This window comes from Muntiacus reevesi, chromosome 1, assembly GCF_963930625.1.
Source record: "Muntiacus reevesi chromosome 1, mMunRee1.1, whole genome shotgun sequence".
In the NCBI taxonomy this organism is placed as follows: domain Eukaryota; kingdom Metazoa; phylum Chordata; class Mammalia; order Artiodactyla; family Cervidae; genus Muntiacus; species Muntiacus reevesi.
In genome coordinates, this window is record NC_089249.1 from 110,357,270 (window position 1) to 110,369,962 (window position 12,693).

The following is a 12,693-nucleotide window of genomic DNA, read 5'->3' on the forward strand; positions in this document are numbered from 1 at the left end:
CAGAGCAAGATAAAGGTTTTTAAAAAGGAGAGATGACTTCAGATCTGGCAAGTGATCTGGCTGGGCTTTAAAGTAGTCGTCAGTCCTTGGGTGCTGGGTCAGGGCAAGCTATTTCAGAGGACACAGCCCACCTTATATTTATGGGGAGAGATTCTGTTCCAAACCGAAAGGTCAGAGATTCCCAAAGGCATATCCCCTTCAGGAACTCTAGGAACCCCTTTGATGGAGAGGGAGTCTGAGGGTCTTGGTTTCCCATGAAATGCCCCCACCTCGATTCACTTAGTGCTCAGTCACTCATGTCTTCCCAAAAAGAAGCCAACAGAGTGTCAGCCTGCTTTCCTCCACAAAGGGCTTATGTGTAATTAAAAGGGATTATGCTTCGAAGAAAGTAGCCTTTAATCACCCCGTGAAGGACACAGCAGCCTAAGCTGGAGGTGCTCTGGGCACCATTTATGTCCATTGCTGCCTGTGAGCCCCTGTCATAGACGGAGGGCTGGGAGTGATCTCCAGTCTTCTGTGATCACCAGCATGGGCTTTGCCAGACAGATCAAACTTCTGCTCTGGAAGAACTGGACCCTGCGGAAAAGGCAAAAGGTAAGAGAGGAGACTCTGTGGTCTCGGACTGAGGAGGTGTGGAGCAAATAGACAATGGGGAGAATGGGTGAGGTGGGAGCAGGGAGGGTGAGAAGCCAATGTGTTGGTGGCTATTTGTCACCGAAGCAGCAAGTAACGTCTGGCTCCTCACTGTGCCTCTCTGACGAGTGTCCCTCCCAGGAATGTGCTTCTCTGTCCTGAGGTAGCCGCCTTCCATCCACAGCCCAGCATGGCCGTGCTATGAAGTCAGCTTTTGCCTGCCCTGCATATGAATCCATTGCCTGCCCATCCTTCCCCTGCCTCTGGTTTTTAAGCCTGCCTCTCTGTCTGCATTCATACTGTGTCGCAGAAAGAGTCCAAAGTCCTGAAAATCAGGCTCAAAGGAAAACTACAGTTTCCAAGAGCTTCCCAAACCAGTGATTTCATTGGTTCTAAATGGCACACTGTTTTTTCACATTTCTAAAATCAAACTGCAGCTCACAATCAAGTGATAGATTTCTTAGTGTGCAAAAATAACAACCCATCAAGAAAAGTAACAATGCATCTTAGAGTCGATGAGATATAATATCTTATCAGCACCAGAGATGTTTACTGAGCCTTCCAGTGAACACACATGGGACTGGGCTGGACCAGGGACTTAAAAGGCACAGATCCTACCCTGGACTCATTTCTAGTCTGGCTGAGAGAAACTGCAGTATGTTTTGAGACCAAGAGCAAGAAAAAGGAACACAGGCCAAATATCACCTGAGAAGAACAGCCAACAGCCACAAGAGATCTGAGGACCCCAAGGGTGTATATGTAAATCCAAGTGGCCTCTGTAAATTTTTCCTGGGAAAGGATACAGAGTGAATATATAACTGTAGATAATGCACATTGCTGCGGCCTCAGGGTCATGGAAATGCTGGATGAGCAAAGGAGTCAAGAGAAGAAGAAGCGGGGGAGGACTGAGTGGATAGGACTGAGAGAGAGCCAGGAGAGGTAGGGGGAGACAGCAAGGAAGATGGGCTGTGGGGAGGAAGATAACGAATCTGTTCCAAGCCTCGATTCAGAGTGGGTTTTTGTGGTCAGGACAGGGTTTTCGCGGGTATTGGAAAGGAGGTTGGAGAAGGAAGGGGCCAACAGATGGAACATCTGAGGACCCCTGCTGAGTATCTCAGTCACAGTCCAATCAGAGGGACTCTAATGGAAGGAGGCATTAGCTGGTAACCAAGCTAGTACCTGAGGATATAAAAGAGCTCCAGGTGACATGGAGGTAGCAATTGCAGGATACAATTACTACCCCTACAGCCGAGACAACCAGGGAGAAAGTGGGACTGCTAAGTCTTAGAAACACAGAGGTGGTGTCAGCAGAGCCGAAATGCAGATCTGTGAGGAAGGGACACAGCGAGGCCACTGCTGAGGCCTCTGAGCCCAGTCTCAGGCTCAGACCCAAGAGGAGGAAGCCCTGGCTGACAAGAGGGTTTGGAGCTGAGAGACGACAGCTTAATAACTGGCACAGAAGGGAGCAGCAAGGGCCACGGTCAACCAGTGCCCAGATGGTCCTTCCCATTTGTGTGTCTTGGACAGGCCTTAGGGAGACTGCAGGAGAAGCCAAGTGAGGACCCATTCCTACTGGGAGACACCTCTCTCCTCAGGCTGCTTTCCTTTGTCAAAGCTGGTGTGATCTTCAAATTAGCACTGAAGTTATATGTTACCCCAAGAACCCTATGCTAAAAGTAATCAGAGGCTTAATCTCTATTTCCAGGAGCTTCCTTTGTAGAATGCAAATAGGCAAAACTGAAGCAGGCTCGTTATTAAATTCATTCATTTATTCATTTGCTCCTTCCGTTAACAAATACTTAGTAATCATCTCATTGGAAAAGACCCTGATGCTGGGAAAGATTGGAGGCAGGAGGAGAAGGGGGCGACAGAGGATGAGATGGCTGGATGGCATCACCGATTCAGTGGACCTGAATTTGAGCAAACTCAGGGAGATAGTGAAGGACTGGGAAGTCTGGCGTGCTGCAGTCCACAGGGTCGCAAAGAGTCAGGCATGACTTAGTGACTAAACAACAACAATAATAGCCAGGCACTTGGCCAGGTGCTGGGCACACAATAACAAATAAGACAACCACGGTCTCTGCCTACATGATGTTTAGTCTAGATTTTCACTCAATTTTACTCTCAATGTGCTCTTCATGGTCCTCAAAAAATGCACCCAGGGACAATAGCTGCTGGCCTGAAATGATTCCATTCCTGTGGCAAGTGTGTTGCTGTTACAGAGAATAACTCTATTTTCAAAAACCCTATCTTCAATACCCTATTGGCTCAGAGGCCCTCACGGTCTCTGCTTGCTTTCTCTGGTGCTGGTGGGTGGTCTCTGTTCAGGGATTCCATCTTCTCCCCAGTATGCTTCCTAGAGGTCACACTGCCACCCCCTTTGTGGTGAGACAGGGCCTTTCAGGCCGAGGACCTTGGCTGTGGGAATCTCCCAGGATGCACATAGTCAGGCCTGAAAATCATTTGGTGCCATTGTGATGATGGAGATTGAAGTCTTTGTCTGGTGTGCCTCCAGCTAGCTTCTCCACTGCTACATTCCAGGAATTTCCAGGATGTCTGGGTATGATGGAGATATCCCCACAGCCCCCAATAGCTCTGATAGGGATCTGTGGCCCCTTCTGTAAACTTTTTGGAAGCTTCTGCCTTCACAGAATGATGACTACAAGGAAGAAAAGAAAAAGAAAAAACTCACCCAGCCCAGAACCCAGCTCCTAGGTTTTTAATTCCTCAGACTTTCATGGTTTTGGATGTTTACTATTGTGGGCAGAGCAAGAGCAAAAACCAGAAACCACATTTCCCCCTTCCTCCTCTCTTTATCCCTTAAGGTCATAAAAGAAAAGTCTTCAGATCTCTGCTTCCCCCACCCCCATCCCTTTGTTTTTCCTTCCTCTGTTGACATTTATCAAGTATTACTGAATGTCTGGCACCGCACTAAGTATCACCTCATTTAACCCTCACCTCAATTCTGTGAGAGAGCCACCACTATTATCCACCACGGGCATCAATGACGTCATTGAGTCTTTGGAGGTTAGCGACTGGTGGGGCTGGACCCAGGGCTCCAGGACAGGCAGACATGCCAGTTACCCGACACTGCCCCAGGTAGCAAGCCCTGTGTAGTAAGTTGGTCAGGAAGACAACAAAGATAGGGTGGCCATCTAGTTTATCATCCAGTCCAGGGTAGCTTTAAAAGTGAAAGGAGGCACTAATTATAGGTATACCAGAACAATAAGTGTAAAGTGATAACAGACCTGGGAAAGTGGGTTTTATGGTCACTATCTGTGACCTAGGGGCTTCCCTGGTGGTTAAAATGGTAAAGAATCTACTTGCAATGCAAGAGACTTAAGATCAATCCCTGAGTTGGGAAGATCACCTGGAGAAGGGAATGGCAATCTCCTCCAGTATTCTTGCCTGGAGAATTCCATGGACAGAGGAGCCTGGCGGCTACAGTCCATGGGGTCACAGAGTTGGACATGACTGAGTGACTAACACTTTCACTTTCTGTGACCTATTTATCCAGTGAGTTAGATAACCCCTGTCCTCATGGAACTCAGAGCCAGGGGTCGAAGCAGGTGTCTGTGCACAATTACTGAGCAGAAAACCATGTGCAATATTGGAGTGGAAGGTAGCATGGGGCAGGAGATGAAGATGAGCTCTGGGAGCTCAGAAGAGAGAATGGGGTTGGCAGGGATAAGAGCAGACTCCTCAAGGAGTTCATTCTCCAGAGTATGCATTTCCAGTGATAAGAAGAGCTCTCCCAGTTCCCTAGCAAATACACACTTGCTCATATTTTCAGTGGGGCAGGCACTGTGTTGAGTGAGTTTATAAAGACCATTAGGTGTGTCTTTTGCCCCTTAGAGCCCACAGTCTAGGGCCCCTTGGCGTCATCTCCCTGGTCCCAGCTTCCATATCAGGGCAGGATATTTGGGGAAGCCTGAGGATTCATGGAGCTTCCCAGGTGGCTTGGTGGTAAAGAGCTTGCTTGCCAATGCAGGAAACGCAGGTTTGATCCCCAGGTCCCTAAGATCCCCTGAAGAAGGAAATGGCATCCCACTCAGCATTCTTTCCTGGGAAATTCCATGGACAGAGGAGCCTGATGGGCTACAGTCCATGGGGTTGCAGAGAGTCAGACATGACTGAGCGACTGAGCAGGCATGCAAGAGGATTCTTGAAAGTACGGGGGTTATCATTTCCTGGACCCCAGACCTGGGCATCTGGTATATCCATGACATTTGACCTAGGGTCCAGAATTAGGTGAGGAGAACCTGGCAGGTGTGGGGAGGCTGGGCAGCTAGTTCCAAAGCTCCTCAGGTCCTGGGGCATACTCATTCAGGATGAGAATCCTGTCTCCGCTCTCAGTGCAGAAGGGAAAATCATGCAGCTGTTTGGATCCTTGGCCACCCGCTTTCAAATTGAAAACAGAGTAGGAGGGAAGAAAACCTAACTGACCAAGATTTAAAACAACAAGCATGACTCTGCCCTTCCCTGTGACCCCCTCCTCCGCTAAGTAGATTGAGCGGTAAAGGGGGAGGAAGGGGCAAAAAAAAAAAAAATAGAGAACAAGGAAATACCAGTTTGAGAAAAAAAATTTCCACCAGCCTCTTCTGAGCTTCGGCTGGGCTTAATTAAAGTTACAGACATGTTTAAAGAGGAGGGGTGTGGGGAGCGAGAGCTGCTCTGAAAACATGTTTTTAATTACACTGTGGAATTTCTCCCTAGGGTATGCCCGTGCACAGCTGAGCATCAAGGACAAAGATGCCGCTCTGGGATGGGGGTGCTGAGCATACGCTTCTGGGGGAGGGGACGAGGTTGTTGCGGGGACTTGTCAGGCTAGAAAGGCTGGAAAAGAATTGCCGGTGGTCTTTGTGCAGGAAGTGAAGTGTGAAATGCAGCCCTCCCTAAACAAATGCTCGCAGAGTTGGAACAGTAATACTGACTTCTCCAAAAATGCTTTTCAAAGATTACCAACTACTACCTGGGCCAGTGGTTCTCAGTCCCAGCCACACACTGGAACTACCTGAGAAGTGTTAAAAAAACAAACAAACAAAAAAATACCAAACTGATGTCCCATGGCCAGGCACCCTGGTGTAATTGATGTGGGGCATGGCCCGAGCTCCCTCCAGATTCCTGCATTCAGCCATGTGAGAACAGCAGACCTAGGTTGATGAAGGTGATGGTTTGAGAGGCAGGGACTTTAGGTGGAAAATAGAGTCCCTAACTCAGAGATGTGGTAAAGAGGAAAACCTGCAAAGCTGTACTAGTCCTCGCCCTCAGCAAAGGGTGAAGGAGGAAAGTAAAGTTCTGAACTGGCCTCCTTCAATGGGTGGACTTGCAAAGACCAGATATTTCAAAACTACAAGTGTGAGTGAGTAAGTGGGTAAGAGAATGTGTGACTTACATGACAAAGAGGGATGAGATGGACTAGCCCGGGTTTGGGAATTTTATCCATGGGACAGGTAGGCTAGGCTGGCTGACCCTCCCCTGACCCAAGATCCTCCATGGAGTAGGGGACAGTGTGTGGTTAGTTTTCTCAGAAAGCCCCATGCTTCCAAACTGAAAACTGAGCAGTTTTGACTCCAGAAAGGGAGAAAAAGGAGGAAACATGAATGTGAGCAGAGGGCAGACCTAAGGCCTTGCAGATAATTTAAATTATAACTCCTTGCTCTTCAGACTTTACAATGTGCTGTCACTTAAATGTCCCTGTGACCCTTGTGAGAAGTGAGGGTCAGTAATAAACGTCTCATGTCCATAGAATGTTTCTACATGCCAGACTCTGCTTCAGGTGTTTTACTCATTTCATTTCAACATTTACTCAACTCATTTCATTCTCGGAACTGCTCTGAGGGGTAGGTCCTGACAGTACTCCCATTTTACAGATGAGACCCCAAGGCATGGGGAGGTTGAATCGGTTACCCGAGGTTGTACAGCTAATAGCAGAGTCAGCTAAGAACCGCTGGTGTTGATACACTTTAACCCTCAGTATAAGCTATAGGATAGAACAGGCCCATTTCACAGATGAGAAAACTGAGACTTGGAGATAAATCAAGCCCCAAAGTGATTCCTAACCTAGGTCTCCCCATTCCCAAATCAGCATCAGTGTTTCATACACCAGCCTATTCCCAAGTAGGCATTGCTACATGGAAGATGGCTGACTTACTAGATGATAGACAACCAATGCTGCAAGTAGTTGTCTTAAGGAAGAGTCAAAGGTGTAGAATTTGGACTGGTTGTCTCATTTCCTTGGTGAGGACACCAGGAATAAGTTTTGGTTTCATAGCTTGCATCTATCACTCGTATTACTATCTTGCAGAACTTGCTCTCCTTACCAACTGATGGGGACGGGTTGGAGAGTGGGTGGGATGGGGAAATTTGGGATGGAAGGTGTGAAGCCAGCGTACTGTCAATGAGGGAAGCAGTTTGTTCAATTTGCAAACTGTTGTTTACCTGAGCCGCCGAGTCACCTCTACCTTTCCAGAGAAGGCTCCTAGATCAGTCTTGACAAAGATTCACTCATTCCACCAATATTTACTGGACACTTTTTATAAACTTGGCCCTGTATTGGGTGTAGTGACAAGGATAGATGTAGTCCCTGCCCTCAGGGAGCTTATAGCCAGGGAGGGATCCACCTTCATGAAAGAGTAATGACGATGAGTGCCATGGGAAGCACTCTAGTGATCAGCAAGAATGGGTGAGTCCTTAACAGTGAAACAGGGTCACTGTGGACAGTTTTTACCCCTCCACCCTTGATTTGTATGGCCTGGGGGAACTGCCAACATTTTTATGACTATCAAGTGTGCTTGAAGTCAGTCCTTTTAATACTGGATGGAACTTGTCCGATTTGGTATTTTGCCATTTGGGGGGAGAATGTATAGGAGAAATCTTGAAAACGAGTGGTTTAAGGAAGAATCTACTATTCTTTCTTCTCCCCATAATGTTTGTGTGAGTTTGTCTTCTAATACATCATCCCTAGACATATTTTGGATAAAAGGTTTTGTAAATGTTGCAACAGCATAATCACCACCTATCCTTAACATTTTTTTTCTTCAGCGTGTTATCTTTTTTCTCTTATTGACTTATGTTATGATTTGTAATACTCTGCTTGCCAGCAGACCTAACCAACAGAGAAGGAACAGAGATTTATTGAGCATCTGCTGTGTTGTCTACAATTCTCCTGAGAATTTAAGTACATTAGTCCTAACCAATAGAAAAGGAGCAAAGGTTTATTGAGCACCTGCTACGGTGTCCACCATTCTGCTGAGAATTTAAGTGCATTTCTTTGGAAGGAACAATAAAGGGTTAAATTTAAAGTCACATGAATAGCCCCTAGCTGATCTATATAGGCTTACATTTCTATTCTCAGTCATCTGCTTAAATTCTGCTTTAAGTATTAATGCGTTTCTGAATGGGGGTTGGGTGGAAGAACTATTACATTCCCCAATACATATCTTCCCCCCACCAATAATCCCACACCTCCAACCACACCCTGACATGCTATGCCTTGGAGTGCACCTTCATTCATTCATTCAGTGGCCACACATGCAAAGTCCAGTGGCACTATAAGAAGACAGGGCAGTGGGGAGGAGCAAAGCTCTGGGCCTGGAGACAGGAGGCTGGATTTTGGCTCCAATGCTATACTGCCCATGAGTTACTGCACCAGTCACCTGCCCTTCCTGGGCCCCTGTTTCCTCATCTGCAGAAGGAGAGGTTATCAGGAGACTTTTACCACCTGCAGCATCAGCATTACCTGGGAGCTTGTTAGACATGTGAGATCTGAGAGGGCCTTACAGAATCAGAATTTGCATTCATGTGCACAACGACATCCAAAAAGCACTGAAGCACTTACCCTGATGACTTTTGATGAACGTACCGTGCTAACAAAGTTTTCAATTGGGTTGGCCAAAATATTAAATTGGATTTGTCCATATCATCTTATAGGAAAACCCGAATGAACTTTTTAGCCAACCCAATAAAATAGAGGCAAATTGGAACCCAGATGGACACCAAGTCTCGGGAGTCCAATGTATCAGAGTAGAGGCAGTATGGAAGGTAAGGTTTAAAAAAGGAAGTCCTTTAAGTATACCACAACCAAAGTCCTGTTGCAGAGACAGACATGGAAATGAAGTGTGTCTGCTCGAGGTATGTTTCCTGTAATCAGTTAGTATCACTGGTCTTTCTCACTTTGTGTTTTGTTTTTCCAGATTCGCTTTGTGGTGGAACTGGTGTGGCCTTTATCTTTATTTCTGGTCTTGATCTGGTTAAGGAATGTCAACCCCCTCTACAGCAAACATGAATGTAAGCATAACAGGGGTGGGGTAGGGGGAGCCTTGGTTTGCCTGGAGGTCCTATCACTTTGTTTAGAAAGGGTGTGGGGACTGTGGGTGCCAGGATCTGATCTGCTTGTCATCATTTCATGTCTAGAATGGAGAACACAGACGTTATGCAAACTAACTTTTAAATCCTGCACATTCTATGCAAATACTTACATGTGGTTACTAAAGAATTGTGTAATTACTTTTTGTTTGGTTGTTTTTTTCTACACCTGAACTCTTTGTACTTTTAAAGGGAACAGATTATAGATGAGTTCTTTGAAATATTAGATTGGCCAAAAAGTTCGTTCAATTAAGATGTAGATAAACCCGGACAAATTTTTTGGTCAGTCCTGTATTTTGAAGACAGGATATGTCTTCATGTTAGGGATATGTTAGGCATGGTGCCAAAGAAAAAATAAGAAGGGACATCGCCAGTCCAGGTTTGATGCATGAAACAGGGTGCTCAGGGCTGATACACTGGGATGACCTTGAGGGATGGGATGGGGAGGGAGGTAGGAGGGGGGTTCAGGATGGGGAACTCATGTACACCCATGGCTGATTCATGTCAATGTATGGCAAAACCACTACAATATTGTAAAGTAATTAGCCTCCAATTAAATAAATTAAAATAAATAAATAAAAAAGAAGGAACAGAAAATAGTGTATTAATAATGTAGTATTTTTGGACCCCAGGGGTGTCCTGGGACCGAGGATGAGCCTACATGTGCCTCTGTTATACTATGCCCCCCAGAGAAAGCTTTCACCTGGTTTCTGGCCAGGATGACTTCTTCTGGCTCTTGGCAGCCGGTGTGGGATCCTCAGGAGTCATACCAGCTGCTCAGTCCCCTGTTCTGGCTTTCCATCCTCTTGTTGGTGAGTTTCAGGCCCCATATTCTGAATCAGCCTTCTGTTCATCAAACCCTTGCTTGTTTACCTCACCCCTCAAGGAACCTATAACCTGCACTCCCTGTTTAATGCTTGGGGGTAGATGCTCAATACACAGTTGTGGAAGGAATAGACAAACCTCTTCTCCTCCTTAAACATCAGCAACACGTGGAGGCTTCTTGCACTAACATCACTCTACCCCTTCCATCTCCCCACGATACAGTGTCTTCTCCTCTGTTCCCCCATCACACTTCCATCTATGCCTCTATTAGGATATGTTTCCATCTCACCGCTACACTGGAAGCTTGAGAGAAGAGACCCTATCTCCAGCACCCACCACAGGGCCAGACATACATTAGATGCGTCTGCTTCTTAAATTCTGATAAATGAAGGAAAGCACCAGAAGGACCAGGGTCCATCCTGCAGAGGCTCTGGCTCCTAGGACCTGCATCCTGCTTAGTGTCAATGACTAACTCCTTGTCTTCACTTCCTGTCTTAAAGGCCATTTTCCCAACAAGGCGATGCCCTCAGCAGGAATGTTGCCATGGCTCCAGGGAATTTTCTGCAATGTGAACAATCCTTGTTTTCAAAGTCCCACCGCAGGAGAATCTCCTGGAATTGTGTCGAACTATAACAACTCCATGTAAGTGCTGGGATTCTCACTGTACACCCTTTATTCTCCTCTCGCCTCGGGAGTTCGTGTATGTGCGCACAGAGCATGTGCTGCTGAATAAGTGGTCTCATGGCTTGCAGAAACCTTAAATTCAAAGGAGCAGGGCATGTTTCCACTCTGGAACATTCTATATCAGCTGTCAGGGCACTGGAGACCAGAGGACAGAATTTCTTGGTCCTTATATCCCCAAGATATGACTAGGAGTCTGATGTCAGCACCCTGCTGAAATGTGTCTACTGCCTCCAGCTCATCCATCTGCTCAAGCGGAGCCACTGGATGAGAAACACTCCATTCCCCTTCTGATTCCTCATGTCACTCTCCACCCTGGATCAACTCTGAGTGATCTGTGTTCTTTTAAAAGTTTTCTTGGACATTGAAAAGCTAAGAAAATTGTCAGGGGACCTTTTGAGGGTGAATGAAACCAAGTTTACAGGGTGACATTTGCTTCTTGGAAGAAAAAGAGACAATTTCCAAATCCTCTGTCATAAATGCCATTAGTTCCCTTGGTTGGCCAAATCTTAGGATGTTGCTTGAGAGCAGTAGTTCTTAACTTGTAGGGCTGAAGACCATTCCCAGAAGTTGATGAAAACTGATGGTCCCCTTCCCAAGAAAAACGAGGACACACACACCCACAGAACATTACACTGTGCAGATGATTTCAGAGCATTTGTGGACTCCAGGTTAATGACCTCTGTCCTGGGATTGAATTTCAAGTCAAATTCCATAAGAAGAGAGTCTGTATTTGGAATTCCCTTGAAGTAGATAGGGGGACTTGATGTAGCATGTTCTATAGTCAGAGGCTCAGTAATAAGGACACGGTTGTCCTTCAACCACTGGGCTGACCTCCAGCTGCAATTTGTGATGCTTACACCCAAGGGTCACCAACAAGGGCTTGTTGGAGTGCAGGCTTCACCTACTTGTATAAACATCAAGTCAGATGGAAACTGAGATATTGGGTTGCTCCAGTTCTTTCCTTAGAGGAGATCTGGATATAATTCCGCCAGGGCAAAACCACATTTTGACAAAAAGAAAAAGAACATTTGGTAATTCCACTTAATACGTAGAGGTAGCCTTCCCCACTGGGAACAAAGTGTGACTGCTTTTGCCACACAAAGGCAAGAGTAGTTGTGACAGAGACTGCCTGGTCCACAAACCTATAACATGTCTGCTAACCTCTGGTTTATTGGAAGATAGAAGAGGGAACACAGAACACCCGTCTTCCTGGAAGACAGCATTTTAGCTGGGCTCCCCTGGCTGCAAACACCACCTGGAAGCTTTCATTTACAATTTGTACTTTCGGCTTGAGCCTCCTCGAGGTGCCTAAGAAGAAACACTTGCCTACCCAGAGAGATCCCATGGGTCGCATGACAGGATCAGGGGAGCTTTGGAGGTGTTTCAGTGGCAGCTCTGTGGAGCTTTGGTGGGACTGGCGCTGAGTGTCCACAGATCGAGAGGTGGAACTGGGGAGGGGAAGCGGCTTCGGACTCCAGCTGTGTTCTGCCTCTGAGCCAGGAAATCTGAGTTTCATGTTTCATGCACATAGTATGAGTGAAATGTTGGCTTACTCAAAATTCATTTGCTTGCAAGGCAGAGAAACACATTTAAACAAGTTTAAACCTCAGAGGGAAAGATATAATTTGGGCACTCAGTTCAGTTCAGTTCAGTTCAGTCACTCGGCATGTCCGACTCTTTGCAACCCCAATAATCGCAACACGCCAGGCCTCCCTGTCCATCACCAACTCCTGGAGCTTACTCAAACTCATGTCCATTGAGTTGGTGATGCCATCGCATCCTCTGTCGTCCCCTTCTCCTCCTGCCCCCAATCCCTCCCAGCATCAGGGTCTTTTCCAATGAGTCAACTCTTCACATCAGGTGGCCAAATTATTGGGAGTTTCAGCTTCAGCATCAGTCCTTCCAATGAACACCCAGGACTGATTTCCTTTAGGATGGACTTGTTGGATCTCCTTGCAGTCCAAGGGACTCTCACCTTCTTAAAAGGCCAAGAACAGCAAGCAGTTCTCTGGGAGGGGGATAAGAACAGAAGAACCACCAGGAGCTGCTCCCTCCTGTCTGAGCCTACAAGGTCCCGCCTCTCCACCTCCATCTGGGGTTCTACTCCATCTGCCTCTCTCCACTGACCACTCTGCCCTGCTTCTCAATGCCTTGGCTGGTGCTAGTTGCCCAGTTCACGACACC

The 12,693-nt window shown here is 46.7% G+C and overlaps 1 protein-coding gene across 1 annotated transcript in view; it reads left to right on the forward strand.

The window, feature by feature from the left end:
• Positions 1-528: 528 nt before the first annotated feature.
• Positions 529-12,693, forward strand: part of ABCA4 (ATP binding cassette subfamily A member 4) — a 139,608-nt gene continuing 127,443 nt past the window's right edge. The window contains exons 1-3 of the mRNA XM_065927798.1: positions 529-594; positions 8,829-8,922; positions 10,326-10,467. Coding sequence (XP_065783870.1) covers positions 529-594; positions 8,829-8,922; positions 10,326-10,467 — 302 coding nt within the window. The remainder of the gene's footprint in view (positions 595-8,828; positions 8,923-10,325; positions 10,468-12,693) is intronic.